This window comes from Microcebus murinus, chromosome 7 (genome assembly GCF_040939455.1).
Source record: "Microcebus murinus isolate Inina chromosome 7, M.murinus_Inina_mat1.0, whole genome shotgun sequence".
In the NCBI taxonomy this organism is placed as follows: domain Eukaryota; kingdom Metazoa; phylum Chordata; class Mammalia; order Primates; family Cheirogaleidae; genus Microcebus; species Microcebus murinus.
The window spans coordinates 42,921,195-42,945,846 of record NC_134110.1 but is presented as its reverse complement, the minus strand read 5'-3'; the positions used below and the strand labels follow the sequence as shown (position 1 = coordinate 42,945,846).

Sequence of the window (24,652 nt, the reverse complement as noted above, 5' to 3'; positions counted from 1 at the left end):
TACCTTTAGTTTTGAACTCATGGGGTTCTGGGTGGCCAAAGGCATTGTCCAATAATAAGAAACTGTAAAAGGAAATCCCTATTGGCAAAGTTCCTGATTTGGGGCCAAAACATCAATGGAATCAATCTAGAAAAAATGTTCTCATTGTCCAGGCTACCTTACTGTACACCAAAAAGACTGGCAGCTGGTGTTTATCATGTATTTACCTCCAAGGCTTAGGGGTTAGCGGCTTTATAGATAAGGGCAGTCCTGATCATAAACCCAACTTCATTTGCACAAAACAGTAGAGTTGGCCTATCCCTTCCTGCTTTAAATCCTGGAGCTTGCTTCCCTTCCTTTTCTAATAAATGACCTTTCTCCTCACTAGAATAGGGCATTTCCCTCCCCCCACCTCCCGAATAGGGCACTTCATCTACATTAAAAACCTCTTTAGGCAGATAGACTTTCTCCCCAATGACTTTTTTAATGGTGTCTGGGAACTTGTCTGCTGATTCTTGGTTAGCAGAAGCTGCTTCTCCTGTTGTCTTAACATTTTTTAAGCCAGACCTCTTTCTAAAATTATCAAACCATCTTTTGCTGGCCTTAAATTCTCTTGCTTTATATTCTTCACCTTCCTTTTAAGTTGTCACAAAATGACTCTGCTTTTCTTGAATCATATTAGAGTCTAAGTCTCTCTTATAACAATTCTGTGCTCACATAAAATCTGCATTTTTAATACGACAAGGTATTTCACAAAAAGTATAAGGTTTTTGAACCTGCTGATGTAGCTACAATGACAGCTTCATGAACTCCTTTTTTTTTTTTGAGACAGAGTCTTGCTCTGTTGCCCAGGCTACAGTCATCATAGCTCACTGCAACCTCAAACTCCTGGGGCTCAAGTGATTCTCCTGCCTCAGCCTTCCAAGTAGCTGGGACTATAGACATGCACACCATGCTCAGCTAAGTTTTTTGTATGTTTTGTAGAAATGGTGTCTTCTTTCTATGTTCCTCAGACTGGTCTCTAACTCCTGGCCTCAAGCAATCCTCCTGCCTCAGCCTCCCAAAGTGCTAGAATTACAGGTGTGAGTCACCATGCATGGCTGCCATTTCTTTCTTTCTTTCTTTATAGTGATCCTTAGACTGCATTCATTTATCCTGAAATGGTGGGCAACAGCAGGAGCAAACCTCAATCTGCAGTACATATCAAGCAATTCAACTTCTCCTTTTAAGGTCATGACTTTTCTTTTCATGACTTTCCAGCATCACTAGTGGCACTGTGTATGGGTCCCATGGTGTTATTCAAGGTTTATGGTATTACACTAAACATGATGAAAAATACTCATGAATGCAAGAGATCACTTTTTACTGTGATACACTGGAGAGATAACTGCTTACATTATCTCTCTGGAGATAATTAGCATCACATGGTGTTTTAAGCAGATATAACACTTGAGCTCATCACAAGAGCAACAGGAAGTGGCTATGAAATTGTTATAGCAATACAGTTTGTACTATAGTTAATTTTATACAGTTATGATTTAATAATGAATCTTTACATTTGCTTTCATTTCTCTCAACTGCAAAAAATGGCATTATATGTGTGTGCGTAAGTTTTGATAAATTTGAACTTTTTATAATAGATTTGTATATATTTTATGGTAGTAAAAGATAAAATAGACTAGTGTCTACATGTATTGTATGCATTCATGACACACCTTTTTCTCAACTTTTAAAAATATTTGTAGGCTACGAGGTTCATCTACAAGTTTTTTCAAAGTGGTGTAAATCTCCAAAAATTTTTCCAATATTATTTATTGAAAGAAATCCATGCATAATTGTACCTGTGCAATTTAAACCCATGCTGTTTAAGGGTCAGCTGTACTCAAAACATAAACATACAGTGAATATCCACAAACAGAAGTAACCCATATAACCAGCAACCAGATCAAGAAACAGAATGTGTACCAAGACTCCAAAGTTACCCTCATTCTAGTCACAATACCCTACGGTAAACAATAATCTGATTTCTAACACCATGGATTAGTTTTTGCCCATTTTTTACTTCATATGTATATGGAAAAAAAAATACGTATTTTTAAAAAATTTACTTTATATCTAAAAGTGTGCCCAGGATTCATTCTACATTATTTGGGAGATTCATCTATACTGCTATATGTAGTTAAATTTAATAATTATCACTATTACATAATAATCCATAATTTCTATTCTACTGTTGATGGGCATTTGAGTTGTTTCCAGCACTGGGCTACTATGAATATTGCTTCTTTGAACATTCTTGTACATGTCTTTGAGTGGACATAGTATGTGTAATCCTTTTGGTCATATAGCTAGAAATTGATTGTTTTAAGGGAGCCAGTTTCCATGCCCTCAGTTTCCATCTATATATATTTGCTTGAAGTTGATCTGACTGAGAGCATTCTGGCAGTCAAGGCCTATTGCTAATTCTCCTTTCTCATTCTCCCTTTCCCAGCTGCCTTCTCCCATTTTTATAAAAGAAAGGGAGCAGGGCTTACTCTTTTATTTATCTCAAATCAATCACCCCAATATGGATAAACTTGTAATACAGTAACAGAAGGTTTTAACCTCAGCGCGCGCGCGCGCGCGCACACACACACACACACACACACACACACACACACAAAGAGATCTAACAAGGCAGCGGAAAATTATTGCACCAAAACCTGGGAAAACAAATGAATAAGAGAGACTGAGCAAGTCTGACATTCATGGGGCTTACAGAACAAAAATTGGAATTAAGGGCCTGCCAAGGAAGGTAGGTCGTGAAAAACCCCACAGGTTTTGGGCTGGTACTCTCTGGAGTTATACTATAAAAATAAGGAGGAATAGGAAATAGGCCAGAATTTACAGAAAGTAAAAATCAGTTTCAAATCAATCCACAATTAGATGGTAAACTGGGGTTCCAAGTGGTATATTAGCTTGGACTTATTTTGAGAATGCAAGGTTGCCTTAATATTAACAAAATCAATATAATTTACTGCATTAACATAAAGAAACCTGAGGGAGAAAGTGAATGGGATTAGAAGGGAATAAAGGTTACAATTTCAGAAATGAAAATTACCCGAGTGCTTACCAGGAGTGCTGTAAGCCATGGGAGTATTGGGTGTCTTTAGCTTTTCAGTCTGCTCTGCATCTGATTTTTTATCACCAGCAAGAGTGGAATTTTGCTTTGGCATCACATGGTAGTAAGATGGCGCATATTTGGAGGAGCTGCAACCTTATAAATAGACATGTGGGATGTCAAGAAGGATTTCCAGATTTCAAAATTATATGAAGGTTTGTTTTAAAGTACTCAATACATATCTGAAGCACCTTTTTCTGATGCCAAATCATTTTCCTACCTCTTTTCTTTCTAGAATCCTGGATTTCTTCACAGAGCTGTTCAAAGTCTTCATCAAGTTCTTCTTTAATTATGGCATAGGCAGTATCTCTTAAAGCACAGGCTCTATGCCTAATAAGACGATCTATAAAATGGTAAAAATATACAATTCTTAAATTTCTTTTTAATAATTTACCAAAAAAACCCTCAACATATTGGGCTAAGATGGTAGCCCTTACAATTACTTTTACCATAAATAGTAAAAGTTATTGAAATTGTGTTATTCTGTTTTTGGTGCTAATTTAATGTCCTGGACATCTATTTCAACATGGCAGATTAAACCCAAACAATTCTATTGCTTTACCCTATTCAAATCCCTTTTAAATATCAGGAAAAAAAAAAAAAGAATCAACGAATAGCAAGAGACTAAACAATCATGATGCCAACAAAAACAAAAGGTAAGGTTGTCAGTGTCATTAATGAATAAGGACTGTGGAAAACTTTTGGAAGAGATATAGAGGATGTAATTGCATTGACAGAGAAACTAACAAAGACAATGAAACAGCAACTCTACATAGGAAACACTGAAAAAAATCCTAAGCTCAGAGTAGGAGTGCTGTAAACTGGAATATGCTTTAAAGCAGAAGACAGGTAGTAAGTAAAAGTGGGATTGCTTGAACTGCTAGATCAATACCTATCACAGGACAACAGACTGCAATATTCATTCCCAGGTTGTGACTGACAGGTATAACTACAAGAAATAGCTACAAGGAATGATGAAAGGGACTTCTAACAAGACATTGGGGCTGAAGAAAGTCAGGGCAAAGTCTAAGTAGTGGTTCTTGAACCCAGCAGCATCAGCATCACCTGGGAACTTGTTAGAAATGCAAATTCTCAGGCCCCACACCTATGGAATCAGAAACCCCAGAGATAGAGCCCATTGATTTATATTTTAAGAAGTCCTTTAGGAGATTCTGATGCCCACTAAAGTTTGAGCACCACTGGTTCAAACATTAGTAATTTAGCCCAAACTAAAGTAATTTCAGATTGCTACAATGGACAGAAAGAGAAGCAGCAGCAACATGACTGTATTGGAACACAAAAAGCCCTCTGTTTCCAGAGTAACTGCTTTCTTCTTACTACAATTAAGGAGTGTTCTTGCTGGCTTATTTCCCCCTGCTTACCTCCAGAACTATAAACTACAGAGAAAAGCTTAAGGAGGGTGGGGAAGAGGACTGGGAGGGGAAGAAAAGGGAGCTTTTCAATTGTTGAAGAAATTCTCAGTAGTTCCCTGTGCTAATCAATCTAACTTATAAGCACCACCAATTTATAAACAAGACAAATATACTAGAGGAGAAAATGCAGAAAATAGAACTACTAAAAAAATGTTTCTGATCCACTGATAAAGAACACTGCATTCATAAAACAAGAACAGGAAGATAGGAAAAAATAAAAACCTGAGAAAGAACATTTCTTGGAAATGAACAAGTTGCAGAACAAAATATACCATTAAAAACTCTTTACTTTATAAATTTTATTTATTAATAGAGGCAGTTTAGACTATAGGTGATATGAGCATAGAAAAAGGTCTGGAAAGATATCCCCAAACTTAAGTGCCCACCTTTGGAAAAAGGAAATCGGGGACTTAGATTTTTTTCATATTACTATTAGCAAGTATTATACTATATTACTTTTGTAATAAAAATTATAATGGTCTTAAAGAGAATCTTTTAAAACCTATTTTTATTACAGACTATCTATTTTTCTATTTTGAAAAAGAGCACTGATACACAAAGTAAACAAGCTATTTTGTGCCTCATTAGGACAGTGGTCCCCAGCCTTTCTGGCACTGTGGACCTATTTCATGGAAGACAATTTTTCCTCAGACAGGACGAGGTGGTGTGTGGGTTGCGGGGGCAGTGATGTGAGCAATGGGGAACAGCTGTAAATATAGATGAAGCTTCACTTTGTTGCCAGCCACTCACCTCCTGCTGTGCACACCCCCCTTCCTAACTTTCATGGAAGATAATTTTTCCACTGACAGGGATGGGGTTGGGGGTGTAGGGGGTAGCAGCAGCTCTGCCATATGAGGCCATGGCCCGGGGATTGGAGACTGCAGCATCAGAGGATATATTATGTTAATTGTTAATAAACAGGGATTTAGGAGTGAAGGAAACCTGTATTCAAATTCTGCCTCTGTACCTTGTGACCTTGAGCAAGGTTTTTAACTTCTCTGAACGTCCACCATTTGTAAATGGGGATACAGTTGTTGTGAGAATTAAATAGCATTATGTACGTAAAATGTTTATAACATAGCATGTGATGGGAGTTAAATATTAAAACAATTGATCTCATGGAGACAGAGAGTAGAATGATGGTTACCAGAGTCTGGGAAGGGTAGCAGGGAGAGGGAGATAAAGTGGGAATGGTTAATGGGTACAAAAATATAGTTAGATGGTTAGAATGAATAATATTTGATAGCACAATAAAGTAACTATAATCAACAATAAGTTAGGTGTATACTTTAAATTAACTAAAAGAGTGGAACTGGAATGTTCCCATCATAAATGATAAATGCTTGAGGTGATGGATACTCCAATTACCCTGATTTGATTAATGCACATTGTATGCTGGCATCAAAATATCACATATACCCTATAAATACATACAATTATTATGTACCTATAATAATTAAAAATAAAAAAGTTTAAAAAAAACGCACCCAATATAAAAATCAATCCTCACTAAGTATTAGCAGCCCCTACTCCACCCCTGGAAAAAAAATCCACTAATGCTCACCTCCAGGATCTCTATCGGGATTGTATTCCAAAGCATTACTACAGATTAGATCAATATCTCTCAAATAGTCTTTCACAGTCAGATACTTGTGTAGATCAATTTTACTGATTACAGATGAAAGGTCCATTGGTTGCTTTATTACAGTGACATAATCAGGAACCTAAAATTCAAGCAAATGAGCCAAATCACTAAATTAACTCTAAACATAAAAAACACTTGAGTCAAGTTTCTCTGCCAGGCAATACAGGGAATAGGGAAGAACTACAATAGGGATAATACATTAACATGAAATCTTTCACTCTATCTAATGCTGCTTGTGTTTTGTATTTATTCCTGTTCATGGGCAGCTGTATTTTCCAGTAATTTCCTGTATTTTTTTCTCATCCAGTTGTTGGCCATCAATGGCAACTTAAGACCTAGCTCTCTAGCTCACTTCCAACCACGTAGGTCATAGTAACATCATGTGGCATTAAGATATTCTTAAATTCCTTCTATAATGTTTGGATTAGGCGGATAAAGTCAATTGTCTGAAAGAAAGGAAAATGTGTTATATAGCTTTTAAAGTCTCCATGTGCTTAGGACACTAACTCAGTACAAGTTTTCCATAAAGAGAAAACAAGTTCAGAGTGTAGACAAGGAATCACACAAACTATTCAAATATTCTTGGATTTTGAAGCACTGTGGCCTAGAAAACATTTGATCCAAAGATTAAATTAATACCTCATCAGGGTCAACAGGCTTAGTAAATACTCGGAATCGTTTGTCAATAGCAAGTCTGTGTGTAACATTTCTTAAGAAAATCCTCAGTTCTCTAAATGTATCTTCTTCTTGTTCTTCTAGTCGTTTTACTTCTTCTGCTGTCAATGGCCTTGGCTCAGGTGGTGGTGCTACTGGGAGTACCTCCAAGGCCTGCAAAACTTCATATGAATGGAAGATTTTGGTTAATACTGTTCTATAATATTGAGGTGATAAATGATGTAGTGCAAAAAACGCCAGGCTTTGTTTGAGGGGTTATCTTCCTTATATCTGCTGGGAATCCAAGGATTGAAATACAAAAGTATTATCATAAACTCTAGTGTTATAGCCCCTCCAGAAATAACTGGTAACTTGTAATTTGGAATGCTAATTCCTAAAAGTCATTACCTCTGCTCCATTTTAAGATAATTTAAGAGGTTATTAAAACTTTGAAAATGTATTATTTCTAGGACAAAAATATTCTAACTATAAAAAAGTCTTCTTTACTGGTAAATTTGTGAACTAATGAAAAATGTGATGTTTCAAATATAACAAAAGTTTAATTTTGTTCAAAGAGATACACAATGAGTCCTCAGGATTAAAAAAAAAAAAGGAATATGAGAGTTCTACCCCAATAAGCTGGCAATGTATTAAGGGAGTAAGAGACATAATGATATCATTGTAATGTCATATTAGTATTTAAAAAGTGCAATAGGTCATAAAACTAGAGATAATTTTGCCTAGGTAAGTTAGGGAAAGCCTCATAAAGAATAAAAAGATGAGTTATACTAGAAGGACAAGCAGAGACAGAAACAGAGATAGAAGCATTTATTGACAGAGCACGCATGAATGAAATCATAAAAGGGTAGGAATATGTTATGTATGGCTTAAAGATAGAGTATTTTGTAAGAAAAGAAGTGATAGATGGGGTTGGTGGGGGGAGAACACAAGTGCCTAAAATGAGCTTGAAAAGATAGATTGGGGCTACACTATGAAAGACCTTGTGTGTCTCAGGAACTTCAGTCCCTTTTAACAGGAAGCATAGACTTTTTGTATTTTGGAGACAGAGTCTTGCTTGGTTGACTAGACTAGAGTACAGTGGCATCATCATAGCTCACTGCAACTTCAAACTCCTGGGGTCAAGTGATTCTCTTGCCTCAACCCCATGAGTAGCTGGAACTACAGGTGTGAACCATCATGCCCAGATAATTTTTTCTATTTTTTGTAGAGACGGGGTCTCACACTTGCTCAGGCTGGTCTTGAACTCCTGGCCTCAAGCAATCCTCCTGCCTTGGCCTCCCAGAGTGCTAGGATTATAGGCTTGAGCCACTGCACCCGGGCAGGAAGCATAGAGATTTTAAGGAGGAGACGCATTAACCCATGACTGGAGTTCCAGCTTATGTTATCAGATTGATGTCAATGTCATTAACTGATATTTTATGCCCACTTTATCAAAGTTACTATATATTAATTTTGACATAGGAACTCACCTGCTTTCTTTTTTGATATAGGAGGCTTAGCAGCTTGTTTTAGAATTAAATCTTCAAAAAATTTTGTCCGTTCTTCTTCACCTGGTAACTGGACATTAAAAATTTCTCCATAATCACGGATAAACAATTCTTGCACCTTAAAAAAGAAAATAAATGCGATACATATATATGTATATATTTATGGATTTTATAGACAGTCTTTGACTTACAATGGTTTGACTTATGCTTTTTAGGCTATACAACGGTCTGAGAGTAATACACATTCAGTATACTACTCAACTTATGATGTGGTTATGTACTGATAAACCCATCATAAGTTGTGAAGCATCTGTACAGTACATACATATATGTGGTATATATATATATATACATATGCATACAAAATGCATGTATCTATCATTTAATAGAACAGTAGGTTATTATACACATATTTTAATGACAATCTAAACTGTATAATAAAGAAATAATTTTTAAACCAAGTCTTTTAAGAATGCTGGATTTATGTATAAACCATGTTTGCAATAGATTAGGAACTAAGACTCATAAGATCTTTAAAACTCAAGAATCCAAACTACAATTAATATAGTAACTGACAAGATACATTTTACTTAGAGGGTTTGCTGAGATCAATTAATCAGAACTCAAAGTGAAAAGCAAGATAAGAAAAGAAGCAGTTGTTCAGTAAGATATAAAGGCCAGAAAATAAGTGTTAGCAAGTATATGGAGAAATTTGAAACCTTGTGGACTGCTGGTAAGAATGTAAAATAGTATAGCCACTACTGTGGAAAATAGTATGGTAGTTTCTCAAAAAGTTAAACATAGCATGCAACCCAGCAATTTTGTTTCTAGGTATAGAGCCGAAAGAACTCAATACAAAGACTCAAACAGATATGTATACACCAATAATCATAGCAGCATTATTCACAAAAATCAGGGAGTGGCGATGCCCAAATGTCCATCACCAGATGAATGGATAAGCAAAATGAGGTATACATATACAATGGAACACTATTTAGCCTAAAAATGAATAAAATTTGGACATGAGGTACAACATGAATGAACCCCATAAATATGCTAAGTGAAATAAGACAGACACAAATGACAACTATTGTATGATTCTACTTATACAAGGTACCTAGGATAAATAAATTTATGAGACAAAGTCTAACAGTTTACAAGGGCTAGGGGAAGAAAGGACTGGGGAGTTATTGTTTAATAGGCACAAAGTTTCTACTTGAGATGACAAAACTCTAAAAATGGACAGAGGTGATGGTTGCTCAACATTGTGAATATACTTAATGTCATTGGATTGTATGCTTAAAAATGGTTAATATGGGGGGGGACAAGGGTAATATACATAACCTTAACATTTGTATCCTCACAATATGCTGGAAAAAATAAAAAAGTAAAAATAAAAAAATGGTTAATATGGTAAATTCTGTTATGTGTATCTTACTGCCATTAAAAAAAAAAAAGGCAAAACAGATCCCAAAAGGATGTTTCAAAACAAACCTCTAGACCTGTCCCAATAATATTATTATTATTGTTAGGGGATAATGTTTATAACTAGTAATGTTGCTTAAAGTACTTTGTTTAGGGTATCTTTGATATAGATAAATTTGTATTTATGATTTTTGCATTTTTTGTTTTGCAGAGTTTCTATGTTCCAAGATTATTGCTATGGTTTGAATGTATCTCTTCCCAAATCCATGTTGAAACTTATCCCCAATGTAATAGTATTTAGAAGTAGGACCTTTAAGAAGTGATTAGGCCATGAAGGCTCTACTCTTATGGATAGTATTAGTGTCTTACAAAAGGGAACTAATTAGGCTGCTTTTTGCCCTTTCATATTCTGCCATTTGAGGGGAACATTTGCCCCCTTCTGCCATGTAAGGACAAAGGAATATGGTACCATCTTAGGTGAGAGCAGCCCTCACCAGACACTGAACCTGCTAGTTCCTTGATCTTTGACTTCCTAGCCTCCAGACTGTAAGGAATAATTTTTTTTTTTTTTTTTGAGACAGAGTCTCACTCTGTTGCCTGGGCTAGAGTGCTATGGTGTCAGCCTAGCTCACAGCAACCTCAAACTCTTGGGCTCAAGCGATCCTTCTGCCTCAGCCTCCTGAGTAGCTGGGACTATAGGCATACGCCACCATGCCCGGCTAATTTTTTCTATATATTTTTAGTTGGTCAATTAATTTCTTTCTATTTTTAGTAGAGATGGGGGTCTCGCTCTTGCTCAGGCTGGTCCTGACCTCGAGCAATCCGCCAGCCTCGGCCTGCCATTCCAGAGTACTAGGATTACAGGAGTGACCCACTGCGACCGGCCGGGAATAAATTTTTGTTGTTTATAAATTATGCAGCATAAGGTACTTTGTTACAGCAGTAAAAATGAACAAAGACAATTAAGAAAACGTTTTTCTGTAATACTTTGATATATAAATTTTCCTATTATTCCAATATTATTTATGAAATAAATCTTTTATTTGTGCTAATTCATTTAATAAATTACTATGTCTACAAAGTTCTCGTAATGGACTATATTCTGTTAATTTATTCATCCTGGCTCAAATTCCACAGCTTTAATTACAGTAGCTTTGTGGTACATGTGCTTTAATATTTGGTGGGCTAAGAAACACCTCATTGCTTTTTCAAACTTTTCTTAGAAATTCAAGCACTTTTTTCTTCTACATTAAATTTTAGAACCCACTTAAATTTGGGGGGGATTTTTATGGGAATTTGTACTTTTTTCCCTTTCTTGTGGCCTGCAAGTTATATGCTAGATTTCTATTCTTTTAATCTTATAAGTTTTAATATATTTAAGCTTCTTTTTCTACCAAAGTCTAAGGTTAATCAGTATCCACATATCAGATAAAAGCTTCGACATGTTTTCACTTCCCTCTTCTCCTTTACTATGCCCTTCTTGCTACTTCAAGTTCAGACCAACTTAGATTTAATTTTACGTTTCTCTAAAAAAATTTTTCTATCACAATTTTATGATTATAAGTTTTACTGTTTTCTTTGATCACTGCTTCTTATATGCTGCTACTACAAAATAAAAAACCCAAAAGGAAAAATAATCCTTAAGTAATTCTTTTAGTCAGGGGTTTATATGTAATAGTTTCTTAGACATTCCATGTTCAAAAATAACTTCAGGCCGGGCGTGGTGGCTCACGCCTGTAATCCTAGCACTTTGGGAGGCCGAGGCGGGCGGATTGCTCAAGGTCAAGAGTTCGAAACCAGCCTGAGCAAGACCCCGTCTCTACCAAAAATAGAAATAAATTAATTGACCAACTAAAAATATATATACAAAAAAAAAATTAGCCGGGCATGGTGGCGCATGCCTATAGTCCCAGCTACTCGGGAGGCTGAGGCAGAAGGATCGCTGAGCCCCGGAGATTGAGGTTGCTGTGAGCTAGGCTGATGCCACGGCACTCACTCTAGCCTGGGCAACAAAGTGAGACTCTGTCTCAAAAAAAAAAAAACAAAAAAAACCAAAAATAACTTCATTTTGCTCTATCACTCAAATGCTAACTTGGTTAGATAGGAAATTATAGGTCAAAATTAGTTTTCTTCAGAACTTTGAAAATATAGCTCCACTGTCTCCTAAGTAGCCAGTGTTGCCAATGAGAAGGTAGAAGCAATTTCATTTTGTCTTTGCTAGTAATGTTTTTTCTTTTGGAAGATTTTTTATGTACCTTTGACATATCTAGGTAAAGTATTTATCTTATTTAGAACACAGGGGGCCTTTTAAATCTAAAGACTTATGGTATTCTTTAATTGTACAAAACGTTCTTCTACTACATGTGTATTTTCTATCCTACATTTGTGTTCACCTCCCATAAATCCCAGTAGACATTAGACCTTAATCTATCTCCTCCATTTCTTTTCTCATACTTTTTAATCTTTTCTCATACTTTTCAAGTCTTTGTACTTTTGTGTCACAAACTAAGAAATACTAGTCACATGACCTTTCCCCTTGACAATTTACTCTTCATCTATGTCTGCTCCTTCTCAGCCCTAGGGGTTTTTTCATTTCCTTTTTTAGGGGAGTTATTTCATTTATAATGTCTCCTACTGGTTGTCACAACAGTCTGTTTATGATACATGGATATGATTATCTAGGGGCTGTCCTTTCTCAAATGCTTATTTATAAGCTTATTTTTGCCTTTGAAACCTGTGATTGTCCATACATGCTATTTATGTTTACTCTAGCTCCTTACTTCAGTGATTATGGAAGAAGTCAGCCTATACTGGAAACAAAATGAGCCTGAAATTGTCCTCTGGGTACAGAGGCTCCCCATTTCTCCTAATATCAACAGCCATATGTGAATCTCTGCCACAGTGGTCTTAGGGCCCAAAGTCACTGTTCTAGCCGAGGACAAACCCTGCTGACTGCTGGCTGGTATAGGGACTGGGAAGTGAAGAAAGCCAATTACTCCAGAATTGTCCAAAGGCTATTTCAACTCCTTTGTAGCACTAACCCAGAGCTAGAAACCACTTCTACCTTTCAAAGCAGTCCTTTCATGCATGTGCTTTGAATTGTGGTTACCTTTATCAATCTAATACCTACTACTTTGTCTTTCATGGATTCATGAAAATTTCTAATCTACTAATGTCATTCTTTCTCATCTTTCCAAACTGGTCTGAGTTGTTAGGGTATACTAGTACTGAAGCATATATACAACCATTTTCTGACTATAGTTTTGAGATGAATAAAGTTTAATGTAGCTGAAAATGGATCATACAGTATTCCTCATATATTATAGTCCAATTCCATATCAATTGTATCATTGAATCACTATAAACTACACAAGGCTCAAAGTGGACTAGGCTCAAAGTGGACTCACTTATTTGCAACCAGATTGACTAGATTGTTCATTTATAAAAATGAACAATTCTTAGCCTTTTGGCCCACCATCCTCCCCTCATCCCATACTGTACACTGTCATACTGGGATACTTTATCCAGTTTACAATTATATGCTTAGGTAATATTACGCTAAGAAAAAAGTTAGACAAGATATTCTTTTAAAAAAAGATCTTTTAGTGCAGCATTCAAATTCTCAGTAAAGTTTACCCATATTAAACTGATTACATTTTTATTCTCTCTACATCCATAAAAAGAAAGTTCAGCTAGTTTGTCTTGTTAACAAGAGTATAAACTTATTTTATTTCAAACCTCAAAATGATTAATAAAGTTTTGACATTGACTATAAGCCAGTGGTATAATATGGCTATTAAATTACAATCCTTCTTTATTCTGTGTTAATTAGAACACCACTAAGAGTAATTCATTCATTCTGGCTACAGGCTTTCAAAACAGAAAGACATTCAGGAGAGTAACTTGAATTTTGAACAAACTACAAACTTTATTTAAAACAAATGGAACAGGCCAGGTGCGGTGGCTCATGCCTATAATCCTAGCACTCTGAGAGGCCGAGGCTGGTGGATCATTTGAGGTCAGGAGTTCAAAATCAGCCTGAGCAAGAGTGAGACCCCATCTCTACTAAAAATAGAAATTAATTGGGGAAAAAATTAGCTGGGCATGGTGGTGCATGCCTGTATTCCCAGCTAGTCAGGAGGCTGAGGCAGAAGGATCGCTTGAGCCCAGGAGTTTGAGGTTACTGTGAGCTAGGCTGATGCCACAGCACTCTAGCCAGGGCAACAAAGTGAGACTCTGTCTCAAAAAAAGAAAAAGGAAAGGGGAGGGGAGGGAAGGGGAAGCTTCCCAAAATAAGTTGGATTTCGTTAGTCAGAGCTAACAAAGAGAACTGTGCAGAAGGTGTTTTCAACATAGGTGGCATATTCATACGAAGGACAGACTATAAAGGAGAGTCTAAAACTAGATAATTAGCGAGGCATGGTGGCTGACACCTATAATCCCAGCACTTTGGAAGGCTTAGATGGGAGAATTGCTTGAGCCCAGGAGTTTGAAAGAACAGTGAGCTATGATCAAGTCCTGCACTCCAGCCTGGTCAACAGAGTCAGGCTTTGTCTCTAAAAAACTAAAACCAAAACTAGATAATTAACTAAACTACAAAGCTTTAAAGACCCTTCTCACCCAAAAAGTCTATAACATATATTTCATATACATTTCCTAGCTTATTCGGCTTTCAGGTTTTATCATCAATTCTTTTTTTTTTTTTTTAACCTCAAATTCTGTGGGTACAAATATTGTTAGGGTTACATATCCTGTCCCTGCCCCCCCTTCCCACCCCGCCATGCAAGAGCTTCAAGCGTATCATCAATTTTTAAAACAGAGCCACCAGGGACATAATCTGGTCTGCTGACAACTCCTTGACCCCATTTCCCCTATACTGCCCCTTATTCACTCTGCTCTATCACCCTGGCCTTCTTGCTATTTTTCTAACATGCCAGACAGTTTGGACTCAGGGCCCCTGCACTTGCTTTTTCCTCTGCCAGGATCTTTTGTCCTCAGATACTCAAATGGTTCACTACCTTACTTTTCTCAGGTCTTCATTCAAATGTCATCTTCTCACTGAGCCCTTATTTAACATTGTGACACTATCATACTCTTTTGGCACTTTTTACCTAACATTTTCTCCATGACAATGTTACTATTATATATTTTAAGAATTTATCTGTTTATGCCTTTTCTCCCTCTCAACTGTTAGCCCTATATATGTAAGGAGGATATAAATTTTTTTTTTTTTTTTTTTGAGACAGAGTCTCACTTTGTTGCCCAGGCTAGAGTGAGTGCCGTGGCGTCAGCCTAGCTCACAGCAACCTCAAACTCCTGGGCTCAAGCGATCCTTCTGCCTCAGCCTCCCGAGTAGCTGGGACTACAGGCATGCACCACCACGCCCGGCTAATTTTTTTGTATATATATTAGTTGGCCAATTAATTTGTTTCTATTTATAGTAGAGACGGGGTCTCGCTCTTGCTCAGGTTGGTTTTGAACTCCTGAACTCAAAGGATCCGCCCGCCTCGGCCTCCCAGAGAGCTAGGATTACAGGCGTGAGCCACCGCGCCCGGCCGAGGATATAAATTTTTATCATTTTCACTGTTATATTCCTAGTGCCTAGAACCATGCCTGGCAGAGTAAGCACTCAATAAATATTTCTTTAGTAAGTATTTGCCTTCATCTTCCTAGCAATATTCTAAAAACAGTATAACTAATTTTGTCAAAGGTATAGGAAAAAAATACATACGAAATTTATTCATTAAAAGAAAATAGGCATTTGTCAACATGTGGTTTTGTAAAAAATAAAACAAAAAAAATATAAAAAAAGAGGGAAAAAAATAAAGAAAAAAAAGAAAATAGGCAGAAGCCTACAATATGCATATTACATGCTCTGTGGACATGGAGGTGGGGGGAAAAAAGTCCCTGACTTCATGTACTACACATTCTGATAGGTGGAACAGAGTTAAATAAATTAATATTTAGTGGCAGGTAGTGATAAAAATAAAGCACAGAAAGGGAAAAGAGAGTGATGGGTGGAGGAGCTATTGTTGTCATTAAGAAACTCTGATCAGATCTTCCTAAGGTGGTATTTGGGCAGAGATCTGAGGGAAATGAATGATCATGCCAGGCAAGTATATAAGAAGAGAGTATTCTAGGCAGAAGAAACATAATTTTTCCTCACTATTGGTAATTGTCTAAATTGACATAAACTTCAAAGAGAGTAATTTGGTACTGTTAAAAAATTGTAATTATACTCCCTGACTCAGATACAGCTATTCCACTTCTATGAATCAATGCTAAAAAAAATCCACATAGTAATACTCATATAAATTAAAACACGAGGATGCTCGCTGTAGCAGTCCAATAGAAAAAAACTGAAAAACCACCAAAAAAATCTTTTAGGGGGGGATTTGGATAAATTATGGTACATCAAGACAATGGAAAAAGTCATATAGCTCTTAAAAGAAAGGAGACTTCAGTACTAACAAATACATAAGATATATTGATAAGTGAAGAAAGCAAATTGCAGAACAGTATGTATATTATCTCATTTTTGTAAGAGAAAATATTTATAATGTATCCTTACTATATATATACACATGCTATCTTACCCAATGAGCACATATACTAAGTAGTTAACAATGGTGTCTTTGATAAGAAAACTTTTCCTTATTTTATTTACTTCTGTAGTTTACAATAAGTTATCATTATTTTGGTATAAACAACTCTCTTTTTAAAATATAAATTACCTCTTCTGGCAAAGCAGAATGGGGTTTGTCAGAAGTTGCAAGTAGTAAAACTGGAGCAAATGATGGAATATTCTGTAATAATGTGGTAAATGTGGCTTTGAGTGTTGGTCCAACTATTTCCCACCACAAGTGGATATGAGGAACATACACTATGCTTGGTGCTGTTCTCTTAGCTTCACGAATCATCTAGGAGAGGGAAGAAAAATCATATTCATTAGAGTCAGCACATTAGTAAAGCCAGGTCTATTAGTCTGAAACAACGTTTAACCTCACAAAATCATCACACAAAACCCTAAAGTTTTACAAATGTTTTCCCCCACAATCCCATAACCTTGTTTTTAAGTGTTTTTATAAAGTTGCATATTTTGGAAAACATAATTACTTTAAGCAACCAAAAAACAGCTCAAGAAATCTAGAAGACTTGGCCAGGCGCTGTGGCTCACGCCTGTAATTCTAGCACTCTGGGAGGCCGAGGTGGGCGGATGGTTTGAGCTTAGGAGTTTGAGACCAGCCTGAGAAAAGCAAGACCCTGTCTCTACTAAAAATAGAAAGAAATTAATTGGCCCACTAAAATATATAGAAAAAATTAGCTGGGCATGGTGGCACATGCCTGCAGTCCCAGCTACTTGGGAGGCTGAGGCAGAAGGATTGCTTAAGCCCAGGAGTTTGAGGTTGCTGTAAGCCAGGCTTATGCCATAGCACTCTAGCCCAGCGGACAGAGCAAGACTCTGTCTCAAAAAAAAAAAAAAATCTAGCAGACTTTTCTGTTGTGGTTACCAAGATAAAACAAAATTATAAATATTAATATTTTTATGTTAATAAATTTATATATAAAAATAGCAAACTGCAGAATATCTGAGTACTCATAAGAACAGTCACTGATTAAAGAACTTATTTAATTCTCACAACAGCTGTGTGAGGTTAAGTACCATTATTACTGCATTTTGCAAATGAGAAAAAAATGACACAGAGATCTAGTAACTTTCCTAAGGTCACACAGATATTAAGTGGTAGATCTGGGATTTAAACCCATATTTTTTAGTGACTAAGCAATTATGCATAGTTCTACTTTGCAAATCTGAAGTTCCAAATCAGAAAGATAAAAACAATACAGAAAGACTGAGGCAATTCTAGCTTGTCTCTGGATGACTGCTTTGTCATATAGCTTATTTGAGCACCAACAAATTACCTGGGCACATGTTTCTTCAGGGGACGTAGCACTAACTCCAAAAAGAACAGGAATGTCTAATGTATACACAGTAAATTTTTCCAAAGCATGAATGACAGCTGGTGCCAAGTGAGAACCCTGCCCAAATCCTGGTTCTCCCACTATCAATATTCTTGGTCGAAAAGACATAGGTTGGTAACAAGCATTTCTGAAAGAAATGATTAATAAGCTATGTTTTAGAAAAAAAAAAGTTTAAATGCTTCCCCCAAATTACCAATTACGAACTTTCATAAGTCAAATATCTTGCCCATAAGATCAGCCAATCAGAACAAGGTTCACAGTTTGTGGAAACAATTTACCCCCACAGATTTTCAGGAATACTTTTATATAGTGTAATTTTTACTATAATGACAACAGCTGTCACTATAGTAAAAAAAATTTCTGATATTTTAACTTAAAAGAAGACCAACAAAAAAAAGATAAATGCTCTCAGACATCTGTGTGTAAAAAAAAAAAAAATAAAAAAAAATAAAAAAAAAGATAAAAAATAACAAAAAAAGAATAAAAGAATTCATTTGCAAGGAAAATATACCTATTTAAATGAAGAAAATTAAAATTTTCTTTTGTCTTAAGAGATTTCTGAGAAAGTCCGTTTTCATATACTGATGGAACATCATCATCACTGTATGCCAAGTCACTTTCTAGCAGAGGACAAGAAATATCTATAAAACAAAAAGATGGTATATTCGTAACTTTTCTGAATTGCAAAGCAAACCCTTATGTAATACTTCAGTTAGCAAGTCAGCATACTTCAATGAAAGTTTTTCAGAGTCAAAAATATTTGCACAGATATGACTTAACAAATAAATATAAAAATGCATTCCAAATTTAAAACAGATTAAGTTAAGGGTAGTCCATGAAGTAAATTTTCTTCAAATATTGCAGGTAAAGTACAACCAAATTCTTTGCAAGAGACTTTTTATTTTTACATAAAGAAAACATTTCTGGGATGTATAAAAACATGGTTTGCTTTACTCATTATGAAAACTAACTTTAAATGGTCAATCAAGTTTTATACCTGAGTCCAGTGTTTTATTTGTTCTGATTTCTGCATGTGGAAATACTCTTTGCAGAGCTTCTAAGATCTTGTGAACAGTGGTTTGCAGAAGTGGTTTCACAATGGTGGACAGTGCCTGCCCAGGTGATGTCACAGCTCTTTGGGAGGCTGGTATCATCTTTTGCATAGCCACCTCAAAATCCTTAGCTGAGATATTAACCGAAGAGAGATCCAACTGTAGTTTCTCACTAGTGGTATAGATCTGTGGGTAGCGTCGACGTAGAGCACATAAAGCAGCTTCAGCACATATTGACTTAATATCTGCTCCACAGTATCCTAGCCGAAACAACAAGGACAGGCAGGAGGGCAGCCAAACAAACAAAACACAAAACCCTATTAGCATGGCCATGATTAAAAGAAAATTAAAAATCAGCTTAGCATTTAGTAGCAAAATATTTAAGAGTAGTAAGACCAAAATCTCTTTTACCTAGTTAACTTATATGGTGGTAATAATCATCTACAAATCAATCAACTTTGGTGAGTGAAATATGCAAGCACTAAGTATATCACAGGGGTTAAGAGCAAGAGTTTTAAAATCACACAGACTAGGTTCAAATTTCAGTTTGTCATTTACAAACTGTGATCTCTGGAGATTCACTTATACTCTCCACCCATTTCTTCATCTGTAACATGGAGTTAATGCCACCTACTTCACAGAACAAATGTGGGAATTACATGAAATAATATATACAAAGAATGTTTAACAGGATAACTAGAAAAATATAAATGGTCAGTAAAGGATAATTATGATTATCTACTTGGTCTTAAATTCCCCCAATGGCCAATTTGCCAAATATATCTATTTAATATCCAGAACTCTGTGAGAAGAAAATGCCATAAATAAGAGATGAGAAATAAATATAATCTTGCATTTCCTTAAACATAATGTGCAACTTGTTCCATTTTTGAAATAAATGTAATATTTCTTTTAATTGCTTAAAACAATGTTTACCAACACAGTTTTCTGCTAGTTCTTCTAAGAATATGTCCAGCGGTTTGGGATCCCAATCCCTTGTGTGAATCTTTAGAATCTCTTTTCGAGCCTACAAATAAAATTAAAGTGTTATTCAGATTAGAATAATTTCAATTTAAAATACTCTTTTCTAAAATTTTAAAGTAACCAATACTTAATATAAATAGATATATGAAACAGTAAAAATGAGACAAAAGATTTATTTGTAAGAGTTTAAGGAACTTAAGTTTCATTATGAAACAGATTTGCATTTACAGTGCTCAAGTTATATTTATCACAAATGTAAATGAAAGAAATTAAATAACTACTAAAGTAATTGTTCTTTCTGGTACATATTAAAAAGTTTTTTAGAGTACAGACAGCTCTACCCATATTTTCTTCTTTGGTTCTCAAAAAATTAAATGGACTTAAAAAAAACTGGGTAGGATTATATGATGGAATTCATGAAAAAGCCAAGGATAATGCATTGGCTTAAGGATTGGCTCATTAAGCCAAATGATCTGACGCAAAATTGATAACGTCCAAAGGCTATGCTTAAATTGAAAAAATTTGTAAGAGTAATTTAAGGGAGGTGTTATTTTTTAAGAGATAGGGTCTCACTGTATCACCCAGGCTAGAGTGCAGTGGTATGATCATAGCTCACTGCTATGATCAAGCAATTCTCCTGCCTCAGCCTCTCAAGTAGCTGGGATGATGTGTGTGAGCCACTATGTTCAGCTCTAGGGAGGCACTATTATATTTAAAGAAAAGGATAAAAAATTATTCCCATCTGAGTTTTTCACTATCAACTATCAGGAATCTCTAAACTCAGGAATCTCCAAATTTATACTGTACCAAAACTTGTTAATGATAAAAAGCAATGTATTTTTTCAAAATTTGAGTGATGTTAAATTCTTACATCTTTATCAGGTAGGCTAAAAAGGAATTCTCTGTCAAATCGACCAGGCCTTCGTAAAGCAGGGTCTATAGAATCTAGTCTGTTGGTAGCACCAATTACGACAATTTCCCCTCTGCTGTCCAATCCATCCATAAGAGCCAGCAGGGTGGAAACAATAGAACTAAATTAAAAAATAAAAGAGAAGAGATTAACAATACGGACACAGAATATATTGTTCAGTAATATTTCTTCTTTTGGTAAAAGTTACTGCACTAAATATATGAATGAATTTTCTCAGAGTACTTCCTACTTTCAATGAATAAAAAAAAAAATCTGTAAAATAATTTACTAAATGGCACATAGAAATTGAAATCTTGAAATCAACAGAAAACAGATGGTCTTGAGAGCCCTACAAATGGATCCTGGAAGACATTTCATGTAGCTTAATATTACAAAGGAACTTGAGAGTTCCCAAACAATGATGCAATTATAAAAAAATAAATAAAATACTGGTAGTACGAGGTAGTATGTTAAAATGACACAGTGTTTCATTACATATACACAGGATCAAACAAAGGACATCAAAACAAAGTAGAATATACATAAGGCATAAAAATTGGATTTTAGTTACACTTTAAGCTTTTTATTATGGCAAGATAATAGTAAAATGATCTCCCTATCTTCATCATAGCTTCAACAATTATTAGTGTTCCTTTTTTATGTCTTTACCTGACTATTTCTATCTTTCTATCTTATTTTTATCATTTTTAGAGACAGGGTCTCACTCTATTGCCCAGGCTAGAGTGCAGTGGCACCATCATAGCTCACTGCAGCCTCCTGACTCAAGTGATCCTCCAACCTCAGCCTACTAAGTATCTGGGACTACAGGTGCATACACCGTGTCAGGTTAATTTCTTTTTTTTGTAGAGATGGTGTCTTGCTATGTTGCCCAGGCTGGTCTCAAGCCTCTGGGCTCAAGCAATCCTCCTGGCTTGGCCTCCCAAAGTGCTGGGATTACAGGCATGAGCCACCATGCCTAGCTCTAATCACTTAAAAAAAAACCAACAACAAACCTCAGACACACAGTTTAATTCATAAATATTTCATGTAAGTACTTCATGTATTTCTAAGAGATAAGGACTTCAAAACAACCATAATACCTTTGCCCCCAAAGTAAATGACAATAATTCTTTAATGTCATCTAACATCCTAATTTTCCTTGATTGCCTTGAAGTATCTTTCTATGTTTGATCTGCTCAATCCAGGACCCACACAGTGTACTCGGTCATTTGTCTCTCAAATCTTTAACAGTTCGCATCGTACCCCTCACTTTTCCCCCCTCTATGCCACTTATTTGCTGAAGAAACTAGGCCACTTGTCTGGTAGAATTTCCTTCCTCCATTCTGAACTGGTCCAATTGCTTCCTGATGTGATCTTGTAACTTGTCCCTCTGTTGTTTGTCTTTCATCTAAACTGGCAGCTAGATCTAGAAGCTTAATAGATGCAAGTTAAACTATTTGGGATAGCATATTTCACAGGAAGATGTATCACATACTTCCTATTTTATCACTGCAGTAGGCACACAATACCAGTTTCCTACTTAAAATCAAACAGCCTGGGCATGGCTCATGTCTGTAATCCCAGCACTTTGGGAGGTCAAGCTAATTTTTACAAAAATTTTTTGTGGAGATGGGGGTCTCACTATGTTGCCCAGCCTGGTCTCAAACTCTTGGCCTTCAGCCAATCAATCCTCCTGTCTCACCCTCCAGAGTAGCTAGGATTACAGGCACAAGCCACCATGCTTAGCTTGTAGGCATTATTTTTGATGCTCAAATTGTACCGTCTTCTGCCAATGGGAACCCCTTCAAAATTAGCTCCTATGTAATTCTACTATGATCTAGTATTCTTCAATTGCTTCCTTGCTTTCAGGCACCAGAAGATGTTCCAGGCTTGTCTTGCTGATTTTCTGCTTCAATGTTGCAATCTGCCATCTCTCCTGAGTCCTACTATTTAGAAACAACATTCTGGGGACTAGGGATACTAACTGCTACTGGATTGTGATTGCTTCTAGGCCTTTTTAGTGTACAGAGTTAAGATTTCTTTTTCTGGGGGGAGGGGGGGAATGGGCATTTATTGAAACCTTAAAATCTGTACTCCCATAATACGCCAAAATAAAAAAAAAAAAAAGATTTCTTTTTCTTTTATGAAAAAAGTTCATGAGTTCATATTAATATTTCAATTCAAAGTAAAGATTTAAAATTTTTAATTTGACTTCTTTATTTTCTATTTATATCCTTTCTCTTAGGCTAAAAATATTATCACCTAATGACATTCACATAATTACTTACTTACATTTCTCTACAGTATTATCACAAAATAAGATACAAAATACAGTTTAATCATCTTCAATGTACTAAATTCTAGAAAAGTTTAATTTAACAAAAATCTATGTCAGAATTTTAATATCTTTGGTTTAAAAACAAACCTGTATCATAAATTTCTCTTAAACATTTATATATTTGATCTTAGATCCCTATATAACATTTGGGGGGAAAAATTAGATATTTATGATGGTATGGATTTGCTTATTATAATTACTCTATTAATTTTTTTAGTTAAAATTCCTCCAATCCCTTTAGAACTGTCCCCAAATACAGTAAGTACTCAATTTATTTGATTACAAAGTGATGGTAGTATTGTTAAGTATGTTTCTCCCTACTACACAAGGAATACAGTGTGGTTGATAATGAAATGCATTATACAAAAACAGTATGTATGATTACCAATAGGACATGCACAGACAAAACTATATTTTCCATAGTACTTAATATGTATCTTAATATACTCAGAGCAACAAATAAAATTGCCTATCATTAAGTAAAAAGGGCCATCAGAATATATTTATCAGTAAATACTGCTAGATGTTAGAAAAGTCAAAACCTATCAATGACATACTATGTCTTGTTCAACTATCTACATTATTTACAATATAAAATACTGGCATACATAAAGGCATGCAAACATTTGCTTTAGTGTATTCCAAATTAATTAAGCAATTACACACAATTCATGAGGCCATTTGAAAAGCTCTGAAAAACTAAAGATGAATTGGCACTAAAAGTAATTTAAATTCAAGTTTAAATAGCACTAGGAAAAATGCTCCCTTGGATACGCAACCAATCATGGTGGAGGAAGAATGTGTATGAAATTTTCCTATCTTCAAAATGAGGCGCTGGACTACTATTAGAATCTTAAACTAAGTAATGTCCTAAGATATATTTTGTTTGGCCCACGTGGTATCTTAAAATCCAAATTAGTTGACAATATTTAAAATATTTAACAATTTCCATATAAAATTTGAGAAAAAAAATCAATTTTTCAAGTCTGGGTCAGCTTCTGCACATCAATAACAGGTTGGAGCTAAAAATAACTGGCTATGCTCTTGTGCCAGGACACTCAGCAACATACCTCACCACAGCCCTACTCTTACCATTGGCTTGCCTCACTCATTTCATCTGCCTTACTTCATTGGCCTGTGGTCATTTGTTTGCATCATGAGTCAAATCTTCCGTAACCAATAAACTGTGATTTAAAACACTCTGACACTTCATTTTTTCTTTTTGTACTATATATTAGGGTTTTACTGTAAAAACTGTTAACTACTAGTTTGTAAAGTTTCTTTCACCATTTAACATACTATCTGTCATACAATGTCAATATAGCTCAGAATTTAGGCAGGAAGCTTGAAGTGCCAAAAAGCAAGTTTTACCTGTGAATTTGATCTTGCCTACTTGAACGTACTGGAGCCAGACCATCGATTTCATCAAAGAAAATAATTGATGGGCGCATCTGATAGGCCTAGAAAGCAAGTTCAGTGGTTGTACGTTATTACAAAAAGCCTCAAATGTGTAGGATTAATATAAACCATTTTAATCCATTTCATTCAAACTTGATTGTCAGAATATAATTTCTAAATCTG

General features: G+C 35.5%; 1 protein-coding gene across 2 annotated transcripts in view; it reads right to left on the bottom strand.

The window, feature by feature from the left end:
• ATAD2 (ATPase family AAA domain containing 2) overlaps positions 1-24,652 on the bottom strand; it is a 70,197-nt gene that overhangs the window by 10,363 nt on the left and 35,182 nt on the right. For both annotated transcript variants that reach the window (XM_012743334.2, XM_012743333.3), the window contains exons 13-24: positions 24,443-24,531; positions 20,695-20,854; positions 19,776-19,866; positions 18,785-19,099; positions 18,299-18,428; positions 17,728-17,914; positions 16,539-16,724; positions 8,362-8,497; positions 6,857-7,053; positions 6,137-6,296; positions 3,360-3,482; positions 3,092-3,235 (exon numbers count right to left, since the gene is read on the bottom strand). In XM_012743334.2, the coding sequence (XP_012598788.1) occupies positions 3,092-3,235; positions 3,360-3,482; positions 6,137-6,296; positions 6,857-7,053; positions 8,362-8,497; positions 16,539-16,724; positions 17,728-17,914; positions 18,299-18,428; positions 18,785-19,099; positions 19,776-19,866; positions 20,695-20,854; positions 24,443-24,531 (1,918 nt within the window). The remainder of the gene's footprint in view (positions 1-3,091; positions 3,236-3,359; positions 3,483-6,136; positions 6,297-6,856; positions 7,054-8,361; positions 8,498-16,538; positions 16,725-17,727; positions 17,915-18,298; positions 18,429-18,784; positions 19,100-19,775; positions 19,867-20,694; positions 20,855-24,442; positions 24,532-24,652) is intronic.